The sequence below is a fragment of the Abramis brama genome (assembly GCF_963993115.1).
Source record: "Abramis brama genome assembly, chromosome: 7".
NCBI lineage: Eukaryota > Metazoa > Chordata > Actinopteri > Cypriniformes > Leuciscidae > Abramis > Abramis brama.
This window is the reverse complement of record NC_139969.1, coordinates 1,279,601-1,302,642: the sequence shown is the minus strand read 5'-3', so window position 1 is coordinate 1,302,642 and position 23,042 is coordinate 1,279,601. Positions and strand designations below refer to the sequence as shown.

General features: G+C 36.2%; 2 protein-coding genes across 2 annotated transcripts in view; one reads left to right on the top strand and one right to left on the bottom strand.

Annotated features, from left to right (window-relative positions):
* Window positions 1-278: 278 nt before the first annotated feature.
* On the bottom strand, window positions 279-12,465 carry pnp5b (purine nucleoside phosphorylase 5b). The gene is made up of 6 exons (XM_084121016.1): window positions 12,166-12,465; window positions 10,707-10,876; window positions 10,491-10,594; window positions 5,041-5,216; window positions 2,335-2,522; window positions 279-1,844 (listed from the first exon to the last, which is right to left on the bottom strand). The coding sequence occupies exons 1-6, from the start codon at window positions 12,186-12,188 to the stop codon at window positions 1,624-1,626; spliced, it is 882 nt and encodes a 293-aa protein (XP_083977142.1). The 5' UTR covers window positions 12,189-12,465; the 3' UTR covers window positions 279-1,623.
* Window positions 12,466-17,471: 5,006 nt separating this feature from the next.
* The window catches only part of kcnj10b (potassium inwardly rectifying channel subfamily J member 10b), a 16,202-nt gene continuing 10,631 nt past the window's right edge, over window positions 17,472-23,042 (top strand). The window contains exons 1-2 of the mRNA XM_084121015.1: window positions 17,472-17,738; window positions 22,378-22,717. Of these exons, the coding sequence (XP_083977141.1) occupies window positions 22,378-22,717 (340 nt within the window). The 5' untranslated portion in view covers window positions 17,472-17,738. The remainder of the gene's footprint in view (window positions 17,739-22,377; window positions 22,718-23,042) is intronic.

Genomic DNA, 23,042 nt, shown 5'->3' with positions numbered 1-23,042 from the left:
TTTTCTTTGTGATTTTTTTGTAAATTATTTGTATTTTATTGTTTTTCTTTCTGTTTCCTTTGATGCTATTATGAATGTAATAGATAGTTGAGTGATCCATCTGTATGTGTATGTTGTTATTACATATTATTGTTAATAATAAACCTAACATTATATTATTTGTTATTATTCTGTTATGCAATAATAATAAAAATAAAATTTGAATGGAAAACAATCCATCGCTGTCTAAAAAAGCACAAGATAACGTCAGAAAGATGAAGGAAAAATACTCAGTCAAACCAAGAAAATGGCGTTTAATTGCATTTAAGCATGAGATCATATAAAATATGTACCAAAGAGCTTGAAGTGCAATTTTAAAGTTTTACAAAAAATAAAACAAATGTTTCTGGGAAAAGTGCTGAAGATTGACAATAAAACAGCAATTCTGATCCAGATCTTTAAACGAACACACAAAAACACAGACTCCATCATTTAGTGCAAAAACAACTTTCACCCTCATTTTTAAGAACTTCCAAACCCACGTTTACATAAATAGGTCACATAAATACATCATTCTTTAAGTTCAGTATTTGCTGATAAATATCTTAAAGTGAATTCAGTAACACATTTTTTAGCTACGAGATATATATTTTATAAAAGCTCCCAATTCCCTTCATTGCTGGTATATTGCAGTGATTCTTTTGTATTATTGTCGACTTATTTACCTCGTTTTAAATAAATCACATAAATACAGAATTCTTTAAGTTCAGAACTTGCTGATAAATATCTTAAAGTGAATTCAGTAACAATTTTTTAGCTACGAGATATATATTTTAAAAAAAGCTCCCAATTCCCTTCATTGCTGGTATATTATATATATTTCAGTGATTCTTTTGTATTATTGTCCACTTGTTTAACTCGTGTTTTAAATAAATCACATAAATACAGTATTCTTCAAGTTCAGAATTTGCTGATATCTTAATGTGAATTCAATAACAATTTTTTTTTAGATACAAGATATATATTTAAAAAAAAGCTCCCAATGCCCTTCATTGCTGGTATATTTCAGTGATTCTTTTCTATTATTTCCCACTTGTTTAACTCATTTGAAATACATCACATAAATACAGTATTCTTTAAGTTCAGTGTTTTCACAAAAAAAAAAAAAAATCCTTAAAGTGAATTCAGTAACAATTTTTTTTAAGATCTAGATTTTAAAAAAGCTAAAAATTTCCTTCATTGCTGGCACATTTTAGTATTTATTTATTTTTTTGTATTATTATTAAGTTCAGTGTTTTCAAAAATAAATCCTTAAAGTGAATTTAGTAACAAATTCTTTAAGATACATATTTAGAAAAAGCTCCCGATTTCCTTCATTGCTGGTGTATTTCAGTGATTCTTTTGTATTATTTCTCACTTGTTTAACTTGTGTTTTAAAAAAATCATATGTTTGGTCACTATAAATACATGTTAGAAAAGCACCACCGTAATAAATGAACTGAAAGGACCTTGGGAATGACGAAAGTGTTTCGTGTGTATCTGCATGGGAACACGTTCCCTGAAACACTTCGTCTCTGGAATGTAAACATTGTAAAGCAAGAGTGAGGAGTGTGTGATTAACGTTGGTGCCGGTGAAGGACTCTCTCACTGTCTGTTGTTGTTCCCGGTCTCGATGCGGGACACCATGTTGGCGATGAGTTTCTCCAGCTGAGCGGCTCTCAGCCTGGCCGTCTCCAGAACCTCCTCGTGATTCGCCTTCTTCTCACTGTCGTAATCCATCACCGACTTATTGGTGATCAGAGACAGAGCGAAGACACGCAGTCCACAGTGACGAGCCACGATCACCTCGTGAGCAGTGCTCATGCCTGAGAACACACACACACATAATGTTTCCACACACACAAATGTTTCCAGTTCAAATATCTAAACATTCTTAAATCGAGATGCATTCACTAGATGAGTAAATGCCATAAGATATTATGTCTTGTTTTCTAGGGAAATAAATCCAAATTAAGTGAGTTTTTGCTTTAAACACAAGCACAATGATCTGCCAATGGGGTCAGAGAAATAAAAAATAATCTTGTTTCTGTCTGAATTAAGATTATTTCTCTGACCCCATTGGCAGATCATTGTGCTTGTGTTTAAAGCAAAAACTCACTTAATTTGGATTTATTTCCCTAGAAAACAAGACATAATATCTTATGGCATTTACTCATCTAGTGAATGCATCTCGATTTAAGAATGTTTAGATATTTGAACTGGAAACAAGACAAAAGCATGTTTTGCAGTGTACGCGTGCTACACACAGCCCACGGCGTGAGTCTGACGCAGACGTATGAACTGGGCGTAACTCACCGACGGCGTCGGCCCCGAGGGCGCGCAGCATCCGGCACTCAGCGATGGTCTCGAAGGACGGGCCGCCCAGGACACAGTAAACGCCCTTCTGCATGAAGGAGAAGCCTAGCTCTTCCGCGACCTTGAGCGCTAGCTCCTGCAGATCGCGATCATACGCGTCCGACACACACGGGAACCTCACGCCAAACCTGCCGATCAGGAGAGAAAGAAATGCTCAACATCACTGAGAAGTAAGTGCCATGGTCTTATGGCGCGTTCACACCAAAAGCGAAGCGAAAATTACTCGCTCTAGATTACTCGCGGGAAGTTTCTTGTTTTTCGCGTCACTCGCGCCAATCAAAAACATCGCGCGATTAGGAGTGTCACACACATCAACCAGGGTTCCTGCAGGTTTCAGTTAGTCAAATTTAAGACCTTTTTAAGACATTTTAAGACCATAAAGATTGAAATTTAAGACCTACACGACGCATTGCCAAAAAAAATTTAAATCAAAGAATTCATTTTATTTCAATGAATTCAGTAATTGAAAAAGCATTAACTTAATTTACAGATAAAGCAATCACATTAGTAACCTTCCAGACCCAACAACGCGTGTCAGAGAAAAGAACAGAATCAGATATAATTTTTTTTATAGAAAATTGTACTTTGCATATTATAGGCTTACTGTAAAAAACACATAATTAGTTGATTTTAGTTGATCATAGTTGATCATAACTAGAGATGAAATGGCATGAACATTTCATTTAATTATTATAGTGCCAAAAATGATCACTGTTATCACAGAATCCTGTTCTAATACTACACAATGAAATCAATTCACCAAGTTTTGTCAAAAAACAGCAAATAACAAATAAAATTAGCATCAATACACACTAACATAAACATTAAAATAATACGATTAAAAATGATAGCCAGATTTTAAAAGTGTCTTGCAACATGTTATATACTAACATGTACAAGTTCAAATAAAGTTGACAAAAAAGGTTTTTATAAAAAGATAAACCTCACATATTTCAGACTTTATCTTTTTGACTCATTCTTTTTATAAAAAACGATTTACTGACATTTACAATACACTTTAGCTTATCTTTTATTATTAATAGTAAAATTCGGTCCGATTTTCCCGTGGTGTCTGTCGTCGCTATGTAACCATGCCCTGCGTCTCCACAATGACAAAAAAGTTTTAGTGGCTAATGGATTTCCAGCGCCGAAAAACGCTTGCTGTAGCTCTGTTACAAGATTTATTTACGGAGGAGAGAAAAACACCCGTAGTGTTTGGGTGCACCCGCATCCTTCATGTCTTTTTTCATGTCGCTGTGCCTGGAAAAAAACGAGCGCGTCGCTTCAATTATAAGAGCGCTTACCGCGCGCCTACATTTGAATGAACTTGAGCGCGAAAAAGACGCGATATGTGAACTGCCTCTTGGCGAGCGACTTCGATACTTTTTTGCTACTTTGTAATAACTTTCTGCGGCCAGCGTTTCTGGAAATGAACGAGGGTAAAATCTTTTTTAAGACCTGACTAAATGAAATTTAAGACCGCGGATGAAAATTTGCCTGTTTTTAAGACGTTTTAAGGCCTTAAATTTAAAGTTCAGAATTTAAGACTTTTTAAGACTTTTTAAGACCCCGCCGGAACCCTGATCAACAAAAACAACATTTCTTGATTGGCTTGCGCAAATTTTTCAGCTTGCGCGGTGACGCAATTGAGGCGAATATCGACCGTTCACGGCAACCGCGTCACCCTTTTCACGTAATTTGCGCCGCCCGGCACGAATTCGCGTCTTTGCATTGACTTTGTATGTAATCTACTCGCGCAAATAATTAAATTTATGTTTGGTGTGAACACAGAATTAGGCCCTGTGTCCGCCGAAGAGTTTTTGTTTTTCACGCGGCTGGTGTATTTTTCCAATTGTTTTCAATGTAGCGCCGCGTTTTTAAAATGCCAGGAGCGTAACGAGCCCCTGAGTGTCTATTTCACGCTGAAGCGCGTTTTTACCAGTCGCGGAGAGTTGAAGAATGTTCAGCTTTGGGTAAAACCAAGCGGCAACCTCCCTGTCTCTCTCTCTCTCTCTCGTCCAACACTGAAGTGATTAAACTGCAGTTCATCGACTGGCCACTAGAGACCGGCTGCAGAAGAGAGTCAATCCCATAGACCCCCATGTTAAAATTGCCAACTTTACAGCTGAAAAAAAACGTTTACAGTCTGGTGCAAAAAGTGGTTTTGGTCTATATAGCTAATTTTGCCCTTCATGAAAACTGTGAGACGGGTGAATGTTTTTATAACTCATCCGTTTAAATTATATTAAACATTAAAGTTCTGAATAATTAAATGCAGACAAACGGCTATTAGTGACATCAGCGGCAATCCACATGTCACTCAAATGGCCACGCCCCTAATTATGCAGAACTTTTCTCTTTCTGAGCCTGTCTCTAGTGGCCAGTCGAAGAACTGCAGTTTAAATCCCTTCCATGTTGGATTCAAGTGAAGAGAACTGAAGGTTGCCACTTGGATATGCGGCACAATCATGAAGAAAAGACTAGCGTAACTTTCATTTCATGACGACGTTCGATTTTATATGTTCAATTATGAATTATGATTTATCAATGGCCTGTCTCTGCTATAACGTCATTATTTATGCAGTAAAATATCTTACTAACAAGGGCATCAAATCACACACTGAACACAGACCAGCTCAATCTCACCTCTCGTCATTCCGTCCCACTAACGGGTTGTTTCCAGCGAAGCCGGGAATATTGATGTGATCCTTAATAACCATGATGTCGCCCACATTATAGTCCTGGTTCAGTCCGCCGGCGGCGTTGGTCAGGAGAACCGTCTCCACACCCAAGAGCTTAAAGACCCGGATGGGCATGGTGATCTGCCAATACCACAACACACACCAATTACAATCATACCATAAATAATATCTGAAAAATCATGATACGTGTCAAAAATACGTCAAAATCAACACAAATATGTCTTGCATAAAGTTTTTGCATTGTGACATTATTTTCAAAAACTTTTAAAGAGGTTGTTTAAGTCTTGATGTTGTCTAGAGCAGGTTTTCCTGCTTGAATGTTGATATTCTCCTCATATTCTCCATTGTTGCGGCTCCTCTCTTCCCAGTCTGTCAGTAACGCTCTGTTTACTTCCTGTCTCTATGAAGCCCCTCCTTCTGAAAGCACACTGTGCTCTGATTGGTCGGCTGGAGCAGTGTGTTGTGATTGGTCGAGCGCTTCAAGTGTGTTTGGGAAATGTCCCGCCCCTTTCCATAACCGCCAGTTTAACACACTACTAACTAACTCAACCAGGCCCCGCCCCTTTATTCTGCGCATGAATTATTATAATGAGGAATATTGTGACGTGTTCGTTCCCGGGAGAAACTCAAGACTACAATGCAGGCGTTTCAGGAGTTCAGGAACACTGACACTGATATAGAGAAGAACTGGAGCTTTATCATAATCAAACAGCAACATTACACACTAAACACAGATGAAGATGAGGAAAAGTTGCAGATGAACTAGAGAGACAGCTGAGATCATTATGTAACTCTGTGGTGCAAAGTTTATGTTGTATTGATAAAGACATTGTAAAGGTGCCACTGATATTTAAATTGAGCAAACACTGCCAATACATGAGGAGTGGCTGTTAGTCATTATTAATAATTTGCCTCCTATTACTATTATAACTTATATTGATAGTTCCTCCTCAGGAACTGAACAAACATTCGTCCATTGACGTCAAGAGTGAGTTCGTTCAGTGTTATCTGGTCTTTATTAATGTTCTCAAAACAGAAACACAATTGATAAAAATGTTACTACTTGTTTCAGAACATTCCGAGAACATTTAAAATTATGACATTCCCATAATGTTTGCAAATTGATAAAATTATGGCAAGCCGTTTTAGCTTAAAATGTTCCCAGCATTACTTGATATAATTGCATTTTTACTATTAAGAATTATCAATTACAAAGCTCTCGAATTCAATTCTTACTAGTGACAATTCCAATTAGAGTGCTCTCTAAATAGAATTCTAACTAGTAAAATTTTTATTAATAAACTTCTCTAAATAGAATTCTTACTAGTAACAACTGAATTAGAGCTCTCTAAATAAAATTCTAACTAGTAAAAATTTGATTAATAAACTTCTCTAAATAGAATTCTTACTACAAAAAATTGGATTAGAGAGCTCTCAAAATAGAATTCTTACTAGTAAAAATTTTATTAATAAACTTCTCTAAATAGAATTCTTACTAGTAACAACTGAATTAGTGCTCTCTAAATAGAATTCTAACTAGTAAAAATTTGATTAATAAACTTCTCTAAATAGAATTCTTACTACAAAAAATTGGATTAGAGTGCTCTCTAAATAAAATTCTAACTAGTAAAAATTTGATTAATAAACTTCTCTAAATAGAATTCTTACTAGTAACAACTGAATTAGAGCTCTCTAAATAAAATTCTAACTAGTAAAAATTTGATTAATAAACTTCTCTAAATAGAATTCTTACTACAAAAAATTGGATTAGAGAGCTCTCAAAATAGAATTCTTACTAGTAAAAATTTTATTAATAAACTTCTCTAAATAGAATTCTTACTAGTAACAACTGAATTAGTGCTCTCTAAATAGAATTCTAACTAGTAAAAATTTGATTAATAAACTTCTCTAAATAGAATTCTTACTACAAAAAATTGGATTAGAGTGCTCTCTAAATAGAATTCTAACTAGTAAAAATTTTATTAATAAACTTCTCTAAATAGAATTCTTACTAGTAACAACTGAATTAGAGCTCTCTAAATAAAATTCTAACTAGTAAAAATTTGATTAATAAACTTCTCTAAATAGAATTCTTACTACAAAAAAATGGATTAGAGAGCTCTCTAAATAGAATTCTTACTAGTAACAACTGAATTAGAGCTCTCTAAATAAAATTCTAACTAGTAAAAATTTGATTAATAAACTTCTCTAAATAGAATTCTTACTACAAAAAAATTGGATTAGAGAGCTCCCAAAATAGAATTCTTACTAGTAAAAACTGGATTAGAGAGCTCTCTAAATATAATTCTTACTAGTAACAACTGAATTAGAGCTCTCTAAATAGAATTCTAACTAGTAAAAATTTGATTAATAAACTTCTCTAAATAGAATTCTTACTACAAAAAATTGGATTAGAGTGCTCTCTAAATAAAATTCTAACTAGTAAAAATTTGATTAATAAACTTCTCTAAATAGAATTCTTACTAGTAACAACTGAATTAGAGCTCTCTAAATAAAATTCTAACTAGTAAAAATTTGATTAATAAACTTCTCTAAATAGAATTCTTACTACAAAAAATTGGATTAGAGAGCTCTCAAAATAGAATTCTTACTAGTAAAAATTTTATTAATAAACTTCTCTAAATAGAATTCTTACTAGTAACAACTGAATTAGTGCTCTCTAAATAGAATTCTAACTAGTAAAAATTTGATTAATAAACTTCTCTAAATAGAATTCTTACTACAAAAAATTGGATTAGAGTGCTCTCTAAATAAAATTCTAACTAGTAAAAATTTGATTAATAAACTTCTCTAAATAGAATTCTTACTAGTAACAACTGAATTAGAGCTCTCTAAATAAAATTCTAACTAGTAAAAATTTGATTAATAAACTTCTCTAAATAGAATTCTTACTACAAAAAATTGGATTAGAGAGCTCTAAAAATAGAATTCTTACTAGTAAAAATTTTATTAATAAACTTCTCTAAATAGAATTCTTACTAGTAACAACTGAATTAGTGCTCTCTAAATAGAATTCTAACTAGTAAAAATTTGATTAATAAACTTCTCTAAATAGAATTCTTACTACAAAAAATTGGATTAGAGTGCTCTCTAAATAGAATTCTAACTAGTAAAAATTTTATTAATAAACTTCTCTAAATAGAATTCTTACTAGTAACAACTGAATTAGAGCTCTCTAAATAAAATTCTAACTAGTAAAAATTTGATTAATAAACTTCTCTAAATAGAATTCTTACTACAAAAAATTGGATTAGAGAGCTCTCTAAATAGAATTCTTACTAGTAACAACTGAATTAGAGCTCTCTAAATAAAATTCTAACTAGTAAAAATTTGATTAATAAACTTCTCTAAATAGAATTCTTACTACAAAAAAATTGGATTAGAGAGCTCCCAAAATAGAATTCTTACTAGTAAAAACTGGATTAGAGAGCTCTCTAAATATAATTCTTACTAGTAACAACTGAATTAGAGCTCTCTAAATAAAATTCTAACTAGTAAAAATTTGATTAATAAACTTCTCTAAATAGAATTCTTACTACAAAAAAATGGATTAGCAAGCTCTCAAAATAGAATTCTTACTAGTAACAACTTAATTAGAGAGCTCTCTAAATAGAATTCTTAACAGTAAAAATTTGATTAATAAACTTTTCTAAGTAGAATTCTAACTAGTAAAAATTTGATTAATAAACTTCTCTAAATAGAATTCTTACTAGTAAAAATTGGATTAGAAAGCACTCTAATAGAATTCTTACTAGTAACAACTTAATTAGAGAGTTCTCTAAATATAATTCTTACTAGTAAAAATTGGATACGAGAGCTCTCAAAATAGAATTCTTACTAGTAAAAATTGGATCAGAGAGCTCTCAAAATAGAATTCTTACTAGTAAAAATTGGATTAGAGAGCTCTCAAAATAGAATTCTTACTAGTAAAAATTGGATCAGAGAGTTCTCAAAATAGAATTCTTACTAGTAAAAATTGGATTAGAGAGCTCTCTAAATAGAATTCTTACTAACAAAAATTGGATTAGATAGCTCTCTAAATAGAATTCTTACTAGTAACAACTGAATTAGAGCTCTCTAAAAAAAAATCTAACTAGTAAAAATTTGATTAATAAACTTCTCTAAATAGAATTCTTACTACAAAAAATTGGATTAGCAAGCTCTCAAAATAGAATTCTTACTAGTAACAACTTAATTAGAGAGCTCTCTAAATAGAATTCTTAACAGTAAAAATTTGATTAATAAACTTTTCTAAGTAGAATTCTAACTAGTAAAAATTTGATTAATAAACTTCTCTAAATAGAATTCTTACTAGTAAAAATTGGATTAGAAAGCACTCTAATAGAATTCTTACTAGTAACAACTTAATTAGAGAGTTCTCTAAATATAATTCTTACTAGTTACAACTGAATTAGAGAGCTCTCTAAATAGAATTCTTAACAGTAAAAATTTGATTAATAAACTTCTCTAAGTAGAATTCTAACTAGTAAAAATTTGATTAATAAACTTCTCTAAATAGAGAGTTCTCTAAATAGAATTCTTACTAGTAAAAATTGGATTAGAGAGCTCTCAAAATAGAATTCTTACTAGTAAAAATTGGATATGAGAGCTCTCAAAATAGAATTCTTACTAGTAAAAATTGGATTAGAGAGCTCTCAAAATAGAATTCTTACTAGTAAAAATTGGATCAGAGTTCTCAAAATAGAATTCTTACTAGTAAAAATTGGATTAGAGAGCTCTCAAAATAGAATTCTTACTAGTAAAAATTGGATCAGAGTTCTCAAAATAGAATTCTTACTAGTAAAAATTGGATTAGAGAGCTCTCAAAATAGAATTCTTACTAGTAAAAATTGGATACGAGAGCTCTCAAAATAGAATTCTTACTAGTAAAAATTGGATCAGAGAGCTCTCAAAATAGAATTCTTACTAGTAAAAATTGGATCAGAGAGCTCTCAAAATAGAATTCTTACTAGTAAAAATTGGATCAGAGAGTTCTCAAAATAGAATTCTTACTAGTAAAAATTGGATCAGAGAGCTCTCAAAATAGAATTCTTACTAGTAAAAATTGGATCAGAGAGTTCTCAAAATAGAATTCTTACTAGTAAAAATTGGATTAGAGAGCTCTCAAAATAGAATTCTTACTACAAACAATTAGATTAGAGAGCTCTCTAAATACAATTCTTACTAGTATAAATGCAACTACGATGAGTAATGCTGGGAACATTTTAAGCTAAAACGGCTTACCATATAATGGAATGTTCCCTTTACATTCGCATAACCAAGAAAAAACATTTTTAAAACATTTAAAAAACTGCACATAATAATAATGAAATGTTCTTCGAGCTGCTGTTGATCACAAGAATGTCAAATCACCTTTTGAATGGGGTATCCTTCATAGAGGTGAAACCTTCCCTGCATGCAAACGCACGGCTTTCCTTTAAGGGTGCCGAACACCAGCTTTCCAGCATGACCGTGCACTGTTATGAATGTGCAATATTAATAACAACAGTACAGCGGGTTGGCATCAAAGATGAAAGCAGAAATCAATAGTTTGTCTGAACCATAGACTGTAAATAGGTCTGAACTCACCAGTGCTCTGAGGGAAGTTTGGGATGTCGCTGTAGTTGATGACCAGCTTATCTTTCAGCATTTCTGCCAGTCCACCGAGACCCGAGCCACACACGATCCCCACCTGGGGGCGCACCGCACCCTGGCCTAACAGCCAATCAGCTGTGTCCTTGCACTCCTCATAACTGTACCTGAAGGAGAGAATCATTTCACTTTTTTAAAAACTGTGAAATAAATGTTCATTAGATTTATTATTTCATTTTTTTATGAAATAATATAATTTAATTTATTTTTAAATAATATAATTTTATAATTGTATATTAATCATATTTAAATGATCTCATTTGCTATCATTATATTTACTTGAGAATGTGTAAGATTTTCATTTTTTTACTCCACTTACAAATGTTATTTTTTAGCTTAAGCTTCACTAAATTGTGTTTTATGCTAAAAAAAAAAAAAAAAAAAAAAATAGCAATGTTTACAAATCAACCTACGATCGCCTTTTATGGACTTAATGTTTAGAAGAGAGAAAAGTATATATTTGACTGCTGACTAAACAGCCGTCTGATGAGAGTTTGCGTAGGAGTCACTCCGTCTGGCTTGTGTTTTTATAACAACAAATCATACATGGCTTAAATCTGGCGTGATGAAATAAAAAGACTGCGAAATAATGGATTAGACAGATTAATGGTTCTTTTAATTAAATTTTCATAAAGACTTGTTTTGAATCATGCATAAAGGAAACTCCCTCAATTAGTCAAACCTGTAACGGAATCAACTTTGGATGTGACGCATCAAAGATTTTTATTAAAATTACTGAATGAGTCAGATTGTCCATTAACCCACGTGTAGTTAATGATGCACATTCGCAAAGCAGTTACATATTAGCAAACAAAACTGATCATTTATTTGAGAATGTGTACACTCATCTGATCGTGATAGCCTACGTGCTGAAGCGCGCGCACCGGGTTTCCTCAGCATCACATTAAAAACACTTGCACGTGCATCTTGACAATAATTATATTTTATTACTTCACTTTTCATCATTCAAGATCATATATCAAGTATTATATCTAAATGTTTGTACAGTCTCTGCTCATGCAAAAGAGCATCGTGATGTGGCACGCGAATGTCAAATATGAATGTGCGTGTGTGTTTGTGTGTCTGTCTGTGTGTGTGTGTGTGTGTGCGTGTGTGTCAAACCTGTTACACAGGTTTCAGCACTAACGTTACCTGTTTGTTTAAGTTCCTTGCATATATAAACAAATAATACAACGATGATATTAAGACTTGTCTGATGTAAGAGCTGTAGTTATTACGTATAGACCATAAGCAAGCGAGCCAGACATAACACAGCCTATATATAAAATATGAAGCTAAAGTGATTCACATCTGTGTTTAAGTTATCAACTCTAAGATTATAACCCTCAAAAGCAACTTTTGTTGTCTTTAAGGGTTTTAAAATGCGTGAACTCACCATGTTGATGATTCAGGAAACATGTCGATGAGTTTCAGTAAGTGAGGAAGAAGAATAGAATTAAAGTTGCGCGGTTCAGTTTGTGCGTCTCCGGTAAATGTTCTCGTTTATGCCCTCGGTGTTCCGTTAAACTGTTATCTCTGGCTCTGGGTGAGTGTGTGTTGGAGGGAAAGAGAATGAGAATGACCTTATAAAACGCATTTCCTCCTCCGTCAGACTCTCTATTCATGAGGCACGCGCGCTGCTCATTGGCTGCGCCGCGCGGGTGTGATCCATTGTGTTCATGCGGGGGTTTCCTGTAATGCTTTATGACTTCATTCACCGCACCTCAACGAAAGAGGGGAAGAAGGGGTGAGGGGGTGGGGGGAGGATGATGGGGGGGGGAGGATGATGGGGGGGGGGGGGGGGGGGAATTGTGAAATGTGAAAAGTGAAAAACATGTTTACTACAGATCTAGAAGATTCTAAAGTCTTATGGAGTATGAAATGTGACCCTGGACCACAAAATCAGTCACATGGGTCAATTTTTTGAAATTGAGATTTATACAAAATCTGAAAGCTTATGTATGGTTTGTTAGGATAGGATTTGGCGGAGAGCGAGTTAAAATAATATTATTTAATTTATTATTAAATCATTTTATTTAGTTTTTTTTATTAAATAATATTATTTAATTTATTATTAAATCATTTAATTTAGTTTTTTTTAATTACATAATATTATTTAATTTATTATTAAATCATTTTATTTATTTATTTTTAATTAAATAATATTATTTAATTTATTATTAAATAATATTATTTAATGTTATATTAATGGTATTTAAATTATCTTATTTGCTATCATTATATTTACTTGAGAATGTGTGAGATATATTTTATTTACCCCACTAGAACTCATTCTGTATGATTTATAAGCTTGTTTCCTCAGTTTAGGTCCACAGTGTACACGAGTCCCCATGAGTCTGTGTGCATTCAGGTTTAAGTCCCCACCAGGACAGAAAAATATGTCTTCTCTTATGCAGTCCATCGATTTCGAAGATGACGTCACTAGGCAATCGGTTAATGGAAATGGCGTAATTTCGAAATAGTTTTTTGTCGACATTTAGAAAAAATCGCAAAAGTTTTTCGCAAATCTGTAATGGAAACCGATTGTTAACCAATTCGTCCAATTATTAACTGATTGCGTTTCCATTACAGATTTGTGAAAAACTTTAGCGATTTTTTCTAAATGTCGACAAAAAACTATTTCGAAATTACGCCATTTCCATTAACCATTGTTATGCGACTAAAACTTCATTATTTCCTCTCGCGATCAGTAAAATCATTCCAAAAACCATGGCAACGGACGTTGGTAGGTTTATGTACTATATCCCAGCCACTGCACTGGCCATTATTATTAATGGAAGGAGATGTATGTGTGTTTTCAAAGCATTAATGGTGAGGAACGACCCTTATTATACTTGTGAGCGGCTCATATGAGGAGTTTCTGGGTGTTTCTCCCTCATTTCTGCTTCGAGGTCTTGATTGTGGCATTTATTTGAGGCTTAGAATCCATTATTCCTGTAATTCTTTTGTCTTTTATGAATTTAATAAAGAACTCTGTCTCGTTTTCTGTCCAAACACACCGCGTCATCTACGTCAGGTGATTGTAAATGCGCAAAAACTGTTTCCATTGCAGTTTTGCGAAATATTTCTTTTTCGAATTGCCTGAAAAACCTCTCATGCGAGCGTAAAAACTTTTTTGCGATAAATGCGAGTTTTTGCGAAATTGACGTGTTTCCATTGGGCGTATTTTCAATTCGCAATTTCAATTTGCGCAATTTGAAGGGTAATGGAAACGCGGCTACATCTAGGATGCATTGTTGGAGTGTTGAGACAGCCTCTCGTCGGCGGTGCCATTGAAGGTGGCTGTGAAGCCCAATCCAGGAGCCACATGTCCTGCCGCAGTCGGCACATGTGAGTGCTGAATCTGAGGATGGGCGCTGACGTAGCACAGTTCTGTGTTGGGCGCGCTGTGATTCGATCTGTTGGGCCCCCAGATCGCATGCAGAGCTCCATGCCTGGCGGTTTCCAGGACTCCAGTTCCCTGGTGCTATTTTGCAGGTTTAGAAAACAATTCCGCCACTGACCAGGAGAAACCTAGTCTAAAGTCAGTGGCGCATTGCGCATGTTATTCAGATGCTATTTTAAGTGCACATGCTTGGCCATAATCAATGTAGCGTGTGCACAACGCACATACACTTTGCTTCTCTCATCTACACAGATGCAGCAGTTTTCATTTTTGCAAATCATACATTATTACAAGGAACAATATTACCACACGAGGGAAATCATTGTTGTGTCCATGAAGATGTGAAAAAATAGGCATAAATCTAGCTTACACATTTACCCAAATTATCATACGCCTGTTTAACCGAAGCTAATTTGTGTGTGTTTCTCCATCCCCAATGTCACTTCTCTGTGTTTTACGGCCCTGACGAGAACGTCGGTCTCCTCGGCTGTGAACCGCTCCTGGCAAATCCGCCGTTATAATAGCAAGCCGCCGTGGAACAAGCGCACCTGCTCTTAAAGGGAATGTGAGATGACGCTCTGATTGGTTTATTGCACGTTACGCCCAAACCACACCTATGAGTAATGAAGCGACTTCAGACCAACACATTTTAGATTTGCGAGATCCGCCCACAAAGTTACTTGCATTTCGCGTTTGATACTTGCATTTCAGATCGTTAAAATAGGGCCCCCAGTGTGTGCTGCAGTGCGGTAGGGCTGTGGGCTAGGAGGGCACAGTCATCAGCATATTGCAGTTCATGAATTGTGGTGGTGGTGGTCTTGGTAATGGCTTGCAGGCGGCGGAGGTTAAAGAGGTTCCCGTCCAGACGGAACTGTAGGCAAACACCACCGTCGGGGCTGAGGGAGTTGCGGGAGAGGAGGGTGACTGCTGCCAGATTGAAGATCACCGGAGCCAGTACACACCCCTGTTTCACTCCTACCTGCACAGGAGGGGGATTGAGATGTACCCACAATCACACGAGCCTGCATGCCATCATGAAACTGTTGTAGGATGTCCAGAAACCTTGGTGGCACCCCAAACTTCTCCAGAATGACCCAAAGGACTTGGCGGTCAATGGTGTCAAAAGCCTTTGCCAGGTCGATGAACAAGTCTTTGTTCTGTTCTCTGGCCTTCTCCTGCATTTGGCGCAGGACAAAGATCATGTCGGAGGTGGACCGAGCCTTCCTGAAGCCGCACTGTGACTCCGGAAGGATCCTCTCTGTGATGTGCTTGGTTAGACGGAACAGCATGACCCTTGTTAATACTTTCCCTGCCACAGAAAGCAGGGATATGCCACGACTGTTTCCACAGATGGACTTGTCACCCTTTTTCTTGTGGATGGTAACAATGTGTGAGTCTTTCCAGCCTTGTGGAACAGTTTTTTGTGCCCATATTACCTGGATAAATTGATGGAGATTTTTGGTGAGCAGATACCCACCTTTCTTTAGAGCCTCTGCAGGGATTCACTCCGCCCCACGCATTGCTCGGGTGATGGAGATTTCATGTAGATCTTGTTGCCGGGTTATAATGCAGTCCAGTAGGTGCCAGTGTTTTGATCTGGGGTGCATCCATGATGCTTTGTATTTATTTTTCATTTGTAAAGTTGTGTTGGTTATGACCAGTTTGTGCTCAGAGCAGAGGGAGAGGAGTCGCAGGCCGTTCCTGTTCATGTTGCCTAATCCATGTTTCCCGATTACCCCAGGCCAGAGCCTGTTGCTGGTGCCTACTCTGGCATTGAAGTCTCCCAAAAGCACAAGTTTATCAGTGTGAGGAACTAGCTGTGTCAAGAGACTCATAAAAGGCGTCTTTGATGCTTTCTTCAGCATCCAGAGTTGGTGCATAAGCGCTTATCAAGGTTGCATAAGTGACCCTTCGCGAGGGGAATGCGCCAAGTCATCAGCCGCTCACTGATTCCCACAGGAGACTCTGGGATGCTTTTAATGGCAAAACCTACTCCATGTAGACGGCGGGTATCTTCGAAGGCCCTTCCAGAAGAAGGTGTATCCTTGCCCGACTTCTATTAGCGAGTCGTCTCCTGCGAGCCGGGTCTCACTCAAAGCTGCGATGTCGATGTTGTATTTGTTAAGCTCGCTCGCAGCCAGGGCAGTGCGCCTGCGGGGTCGGTCAGTTCCAATCTGCACATCAAGAAGTGTGTGTACGTTCCATGTAGCCAAAATTAATAGTTTAGACTTATATTTTCGACCGCGTAATGGGATGCCTTGACGACAGCGGTGGGCCGCCCAGGAGTGCAGGGAACAGGCAATGTTTGGGTCAAGCGGTGCGGACCCTGAAGAGGGCGGCTCAGTCACACAAGAAGCTGCCGAAGGTGGACGCTGATCCAACCCGTCCACACAACGACCATCACGCTTGTGCAGGCTCAGGCTAGAGGCTGCCAGTCTGATCCAAGACCTGCCTCCGTCACATTTACCCTGTCGCTGAAGGGCTTGCCTTGTATGGTGAAACACACACACACACACACACACACACACACACACACCTCTCATTAAAGAAACACCCGGTCACTCTCTGAGTTTTTATTCCTCTCACAGGCTCTTTGAGTGTGTGAGTGTGTGAGTGCTGGTGTTCTCAGGATGTTCTTTTCCACATATGGAGGAAGTTTGTGCAAAGTTCCTGAATCAGAACAAAAACTCCCAGATGAAGAATGAGACGCGAAAGAAAAGGCATCGCGAAAGAAAGCGTCTCCTTTCACACCAGCACTAAAGCATCGAAGCATCGCTGGAATATTACGCTTTACACAAATATCTCTAGCAATAGTGCAGTAATTATACATTAATGCATTGTTTATGGGCTGAAATAAAGAAAATGTTTTTAAAAATGTGTGAACTGTTTTTCAAAATCCTGTGAACAATAGTTTCAGATTTAGCAGAACAAAGAGGATGATGAATGAAGAGAGAGAGAGAGAGAGAGAGAGAGAGAGACAGAGAGAGAGTGTGAGAGAGAGAGTGAGAGAGACAGAGAGAGAGAGAGAGAGAGAGAGCGAGAGACAGAGAGAGAGAAAGAGAGAGAGCGAGAGAGAGTGAGAGAGACAGAGAGAGAGAGAGAGCGAGAGACAGAGAGAGAGAAAGAGAGAGAGCGAGAGAGAGTGAGAGAGACAGAGAGAAAGAGAGAGAGAGAGAGCGAGAGACAGAGAGAGAGAAAGAGAGAGAGTGAGAGAGACAGAGAGAGAGAGAGAGAGAGAGAGAGAGAGAGAGCGAGAGACAGAGAGAGAGAAAGAGAGAGAGCGAGAGTGAGTGAGAGAGACAGAGAGACAGAGAGAAAGAGAGAGAGAGAGAGAGAGAGAGAGAGAGGCCAGTTTATAAAAGCGAGAGGTGCACTGAGATTCAGTGCATCTAAAGAGCTTGTGTTTAGTAAAGTTAACATTACTTTCATAACTTCATACGGAATATCAACATGTAGCTGAGATCAGCAAACCTGATCAGATGTGCATGCAGAATCTCCATTGAAGCTGAACACCTGAGTGTGTGTGTGAGTGTGTGTGTGTTAACAGACCGCAGCCGCGTAAGGTAAGACACACACACTTGTGTTTCTCCTTCTAACACAGGAACATTGTATCTGGCATTTATTGCTACATAAGCACATCTTATGAAGATGATACATCTTTGCAGAACAGTTACCGCTGTATCAAACACTTTCAATATTACAAAGACATCAGTGTGTGTCTGAAGATAGTTGTTCCTGTTAATGCTTTTGGCCGATGCTCTTATCAAACATGTGATGATTTTTATCATGTTGTGGGAAACTAACTCATAACCTTGTGCAACGCTCCACCAGACGAGGAAGGGCTATGGTCAGGATAACATTACTCTGCATTAAAAAATGATGTACTTCCTCAGTGTTTCAGTCTCGTTCTTAAACATTCTGAAATCAATATACATTTACTGGAGAAGAAGCAAAATGACTGAAGATATTAATTCTTGTTTAATGAAAAATGCATTAAAATGAAGTGAGTTTGTGCTTGAACAAGAACAAATATCTGCCAATGGAGTTGATTCAAATCTTGATTCAAAGGGAAAATTAGATCATTTGTTCTTGTTTTAAGCACAAACTCACTTCATTTTAATGCTTTTTTCATTAAACAAGAATTAATATCATCAGTCATTTTGCTTCTTCTCCAGTAAATGTATCTTGATTTCAGAATGTTTAGATATTTGTGCTGGAGAACGAGACAGAAACACTGAGGAAGAGCATGATGTTTCACAGTGTAAAATCTGTGTGAAAACTTACTAGTCCAGGATAGCTAGTCCTGAGTTAAACTCTGTCTGTGTATTTGTGTGCATGTAAAAATGTGAAAGAAAGAAAGAAAGAAAGAAAGAAAGAAAGAAAGAAAGAAAGAAAGAAAGAAAGAAAGAAAGAAAGAAAGAAAAAGATTTTGTAAAGTGAGACTGTGGCTTTGAGATTTGCGGAGTGGGGATCGTTATCCACTTTGAATACTAATGAGCTGCTATTGTGTCAGCACACACACACACACACACAAACACACACACACACACACACACACACAAACACACAAACCCACACACACACACACACACACACACACACACACACAAAGATATGTTTGTCAGTGGTCTGTTTTGTCCCGTTGGTCAGTGTTTCAAACAATACGTTCCTTTGTACGAGAGAGAGAGAGAGAGAGAGAGAGAGAGTGAGAGAGAGAGAGAGAGAGAGAGAGAGAGAGTGAGAGAGAGAGAGAGAGAGAGAGAGAGAGAGAGAGAGAGAGAGAGAGAGAGAGTGAACAGACAGAAATGGGAAGCGTTGATAAGGAGAGAGACTGAGATGTAAAACTAAAGCACCTCATGAGTATCAAACGCCTCGTACACCAAACTATCACTTTGGCCAAAACACCACAGCATTGTTACCAGTGTAAGAATAATGCATGAGATCTGTTTCAAATCATGCAAGAAGCTTTCTGAATCTTTTTGTTTTCCTGGAATATATATTAACAGTTTGACTGTACAGTAATTTTTTATTTTTTTACATAAAATTAACTTTCGTGGTATTATTGCGAAAGAGTATATACTGAAAGTGTTATTTTAGAATCACAAAGACACTATTATAGTTTTTATAAAATAAAAATAAAATGTTTTTTATTAATTATAATCTTGTTTATTTTTAACTTTTATTTTTTCATTTAATATGATCATTTAATATTTTACATCTATTTTATATATTTAAATATATTAACGTATATATAATATTTTCCAGTTTTAATTCATTTTAAAAAATGTCTATACTGAATGAAAATTAGGAAAAAACGTTCACAGCCTTTTTGTGTCTATATAATGTTACTATAGTTTTTAATTGTGTAGAAACAATTTCCATGCCAAAATTGCTAGAAAATGTCATAATTAACTATAAAGTCAAGTTCATCGGCTTGCATGTTTGTAGCAAGTTCTAGTACATGGCTAGCATGATTGAGCATTTTGCTAACATTAATTAGCACATTACTAGCATTTCTTACCAAATTGCTAACATGTTGCTAGCATGTTTTAGCACTTTGGCAGTATTCTACCATGTTTTAACGTTGTTATTATGTTTTAACATGTTGGTAACATGTTTTAGCATGATGTTAACATGAACTAGCACTTTGCTAGCATGATTAAACATGTTGTTAACATCTTTTAGCAGATTTGCTAGTATGTTTCACCATTTTGCTATCATTATTTAGCATGTTGGTAATGTGTTTTAACACTTTGCTAGCATTTAACACATTGTTAGTATGTTTCAACATTTTGTTTCTAACATGATTTAACATGCTGCTAACATTTTTTAACACATTGCTAGCATTAATAAACATGTTGTTAGTATGAATTAACATGAAAGTAAGTTGCATGTTTCAGGATGTTGCTAGCATGAATTAGCACATTGCTAATTTAACATACGGCTAACATGTTTTATCTTTTTCCTAGCATGTTTTAACACTTTGCTAACATGAATTAGCATGTTACTAGCATGAATTAACATGTTACTAACATGAGTTAACATGTTGATAACATGTTTTACCATGTTGTTAGCATTAATTAATATGTTGATAATGTGTTTTAGCACATTTGCTATTATGAATTGTCATTTTGCTTGCATGTTTTAGCCATTGCTATCATGATTATGCATGTTTGTTACCATGAATTAACATGCTGATAGCATGTTTTTAGCATGTTGCCATTGTGATTAAACAAGTTGCTTGAAGTTGCATGTTGCAAGCATGTTTAACATATTGTTATCATGAATTAGTATGTTGCTAGCATGATTTAGCATACTGCTAGCATGAATTAGCATATTGTTAACATGTTCTAGCACAATGCTATCATGATTAAGCTTGTTTTGCTAGCATGAATAAGCATGTTTCAACATGTTTAGCACATGTTGCTATTATGATTAAACATATTGCTAGCATGTTTTATCATCTTGTTAGCATGAATTAGCATGTTGCTAGCATGTTTTAACACGTTGCTTTTCTGATTAAGCATGTTGCTAGCATGAATTAGGATACTGCTAACATGTTTTAACATATTGTTAACATGAATTAGCATGTTGCTAGCATGAATTAGCATGCTGCTAACATGTTTAGCAAAGTTGCTATCATGATTAAGCATATTGCTAGCATGAATTAGCATGTTGCTAGTATACTTTAACACATATTATGATTAAGCATGTTGCTAACATGTTTTAGCACTTTGCTAACATGAAGCTTTGTCAAGTCATCAATTACACAGGAGCGACACTGAATTAAACATGACATTTTGAAGTAGAAAAACTGAAATAGGATTTTTTTTTGGCAAAATGCCATAATCTTGGAGTTTTATTTACGACTTTGAAAAAAAAAAAGTTTACAGTGTAGCAACTGGTAGATGACATCAACAATCAGATGATGTATGTGAAAGGACCGGGGATCCATCAGATTACATAACAACACTGAATATAATCAATGCTGTTATATAAGTGTTCTGCTGAAAAGCTGAATAGAGGCTTTGTTTTATTGAACATAAATGCATCTATAGCGCAAACAAAAGCATTTGGACAAAAATAGCCATTAATTAAGGCTAACATTTGTGGTAAAGATGCCCGTTCTGAGTGTGTTTGTGGAAGAAGTTGATAGTTAATGTGATTCTCTACACCTGTGAGACTTCATACATCACGCATTGAGATTTTACTGAGACTTCAGTCCATAAAGAAAGTCACATTAGTGCATAGAAAATCCTAAAGCGCCTACTTGCTATATTTCATATCTAATGGAATGAGTTTAAACGGGTGGATGTGGAGAAACGTTTACACACAGACAGTCTGGATTCCTTTCAAACGCCCTCATTTAGTTCGTCTCTTTCCACTCATTGTTGGTTAAAAGTCTCTCCCATGTAATATAATCTCCTGATTAATCAGATAAACTGTATTCAATGAGCTTCTCCCTGCGGAGTGAAAAATAAACCACTCAACAAATGTACCGAAGAAAAACAAGTGAGCTGAATTTAAATGTGCATATTTGTATTTCAAGCCTATAGCAGTCAATGCACACGCGCTGATATAAGTATTGCATGATAAAATCTGAACAAAATTCCCAACAATTTAATCTCAATCTTTTCCATAGTTTTTTACTGTCTCCTCTCCTTTCTTCAGAACATCTTTGGAGCAGATTTTCTCAGAACTGTTTGTCTCTTCATTTAAATGTCCCTTAAAACTCATCTTTGATCACCAAAATGACATATTTAAACATGTTTTTCCTTGCAAACAATTCTTCATGCCTTAAAACATCTTGAATGTAACTCGACACCCTTGCCTCATTTAGTATGCGCGGTTCTATGAATATGCAAATGAGCCCCGCCTCCACTCACTCACTCAGCTCAGAGATCCACTGGTTGACGATCACACGTTGATCTGATTGGTTACAAGGTCGTTTGTGACGTCAGAAACACCAGCGATTTCAAAGCGTGTTTTTGAAACTGTCTTTGGTTCACTGCAGTTTTAAGGAGGAAATACTCAGCAATGGTGTCGAATTTACACATGGTTTGTCTTAAAGCATATTAAAAACACCACATAGACATATAAACAACATTAAAAGCTTGATTTTCACCAAAAGGGGACTTTAAAAACACAAAAGCGTCTGCCAAATGCATAAATGTAAATGAGCATCATTTGTTTCTTCTCTAGATGACGTCGGCCACGCCCACTTCTTCTCATGGCCCCGCCCCTCAGAAGGTCTGCCACTCCCAGACTCAGACAGACGTTCTGAAGCCTCTGCTCGGAGGGGCGGGGCCTGGGAGTCAGGTGACACGCAGGAGGCGGGTCTTATCCAAGGATGGGCGGAGCAACGTGCGTGTCGAGCATGTGAGGGGGCGTGGCGCTCTTTACCTGCGTGACCCCTGGACGACCTTTGTGGACATGCAGTGGAGGTACAAACTGATTCTGTTCAGCGCCACGTTTGTGGGCACCTGGTTCGCCTTCGGACTGCTGTGGTACTTGCTGGCTTTGGTGCACGGAGACCTGCTGGGTAAGAGTTTGTTATACAATTAAAAGGGGTGGTTGATTATGATTTGACTTTTCTAACTTTAGTTAGTGTGTAATGTTGCTGTTTGAGCATAAACAACATCTGCAAAGTTACAACGCTCAAAGTTCAAAGCAAAGGGAGATATTTGCTTTTAAAGAAATCGCTTTTTAAGGACTACAACAAACGGCTGGTAGAGACTACACCACATTCCTCCCGGGTTAGTGACATCACCAACCCTAAAATTTGCATAAACCCCGCCCCCTGAACACGATTTATAGATTATCATGACAAAATATGCTAATCAATGACTAGAAGATAACTACACGTA

Excerpts from the sequence above, each read along its gene's own strand:
- pnp5b (XM_084121016.1), bottom strand. The coding sequence starts at position 12,188 with ATGTTTCCTGAATCATCAACATG. Across the intron at positions 2,523-5,040 it reads GTGGGACGGAATGACGAGAG|GTTTGGCGTGAGGTTCCCGT; the intron begins GTGAGATTGAGC and ends CCTGATCGGCAG. Across the intron at positions 1,845-2,334 it reads CCTCGGGGCCGACGCCGTCG|GCATGAGCACTGCTCACGAG; the intron begins GTGAGTTACGCC and ends GTGTGTTCTCAG.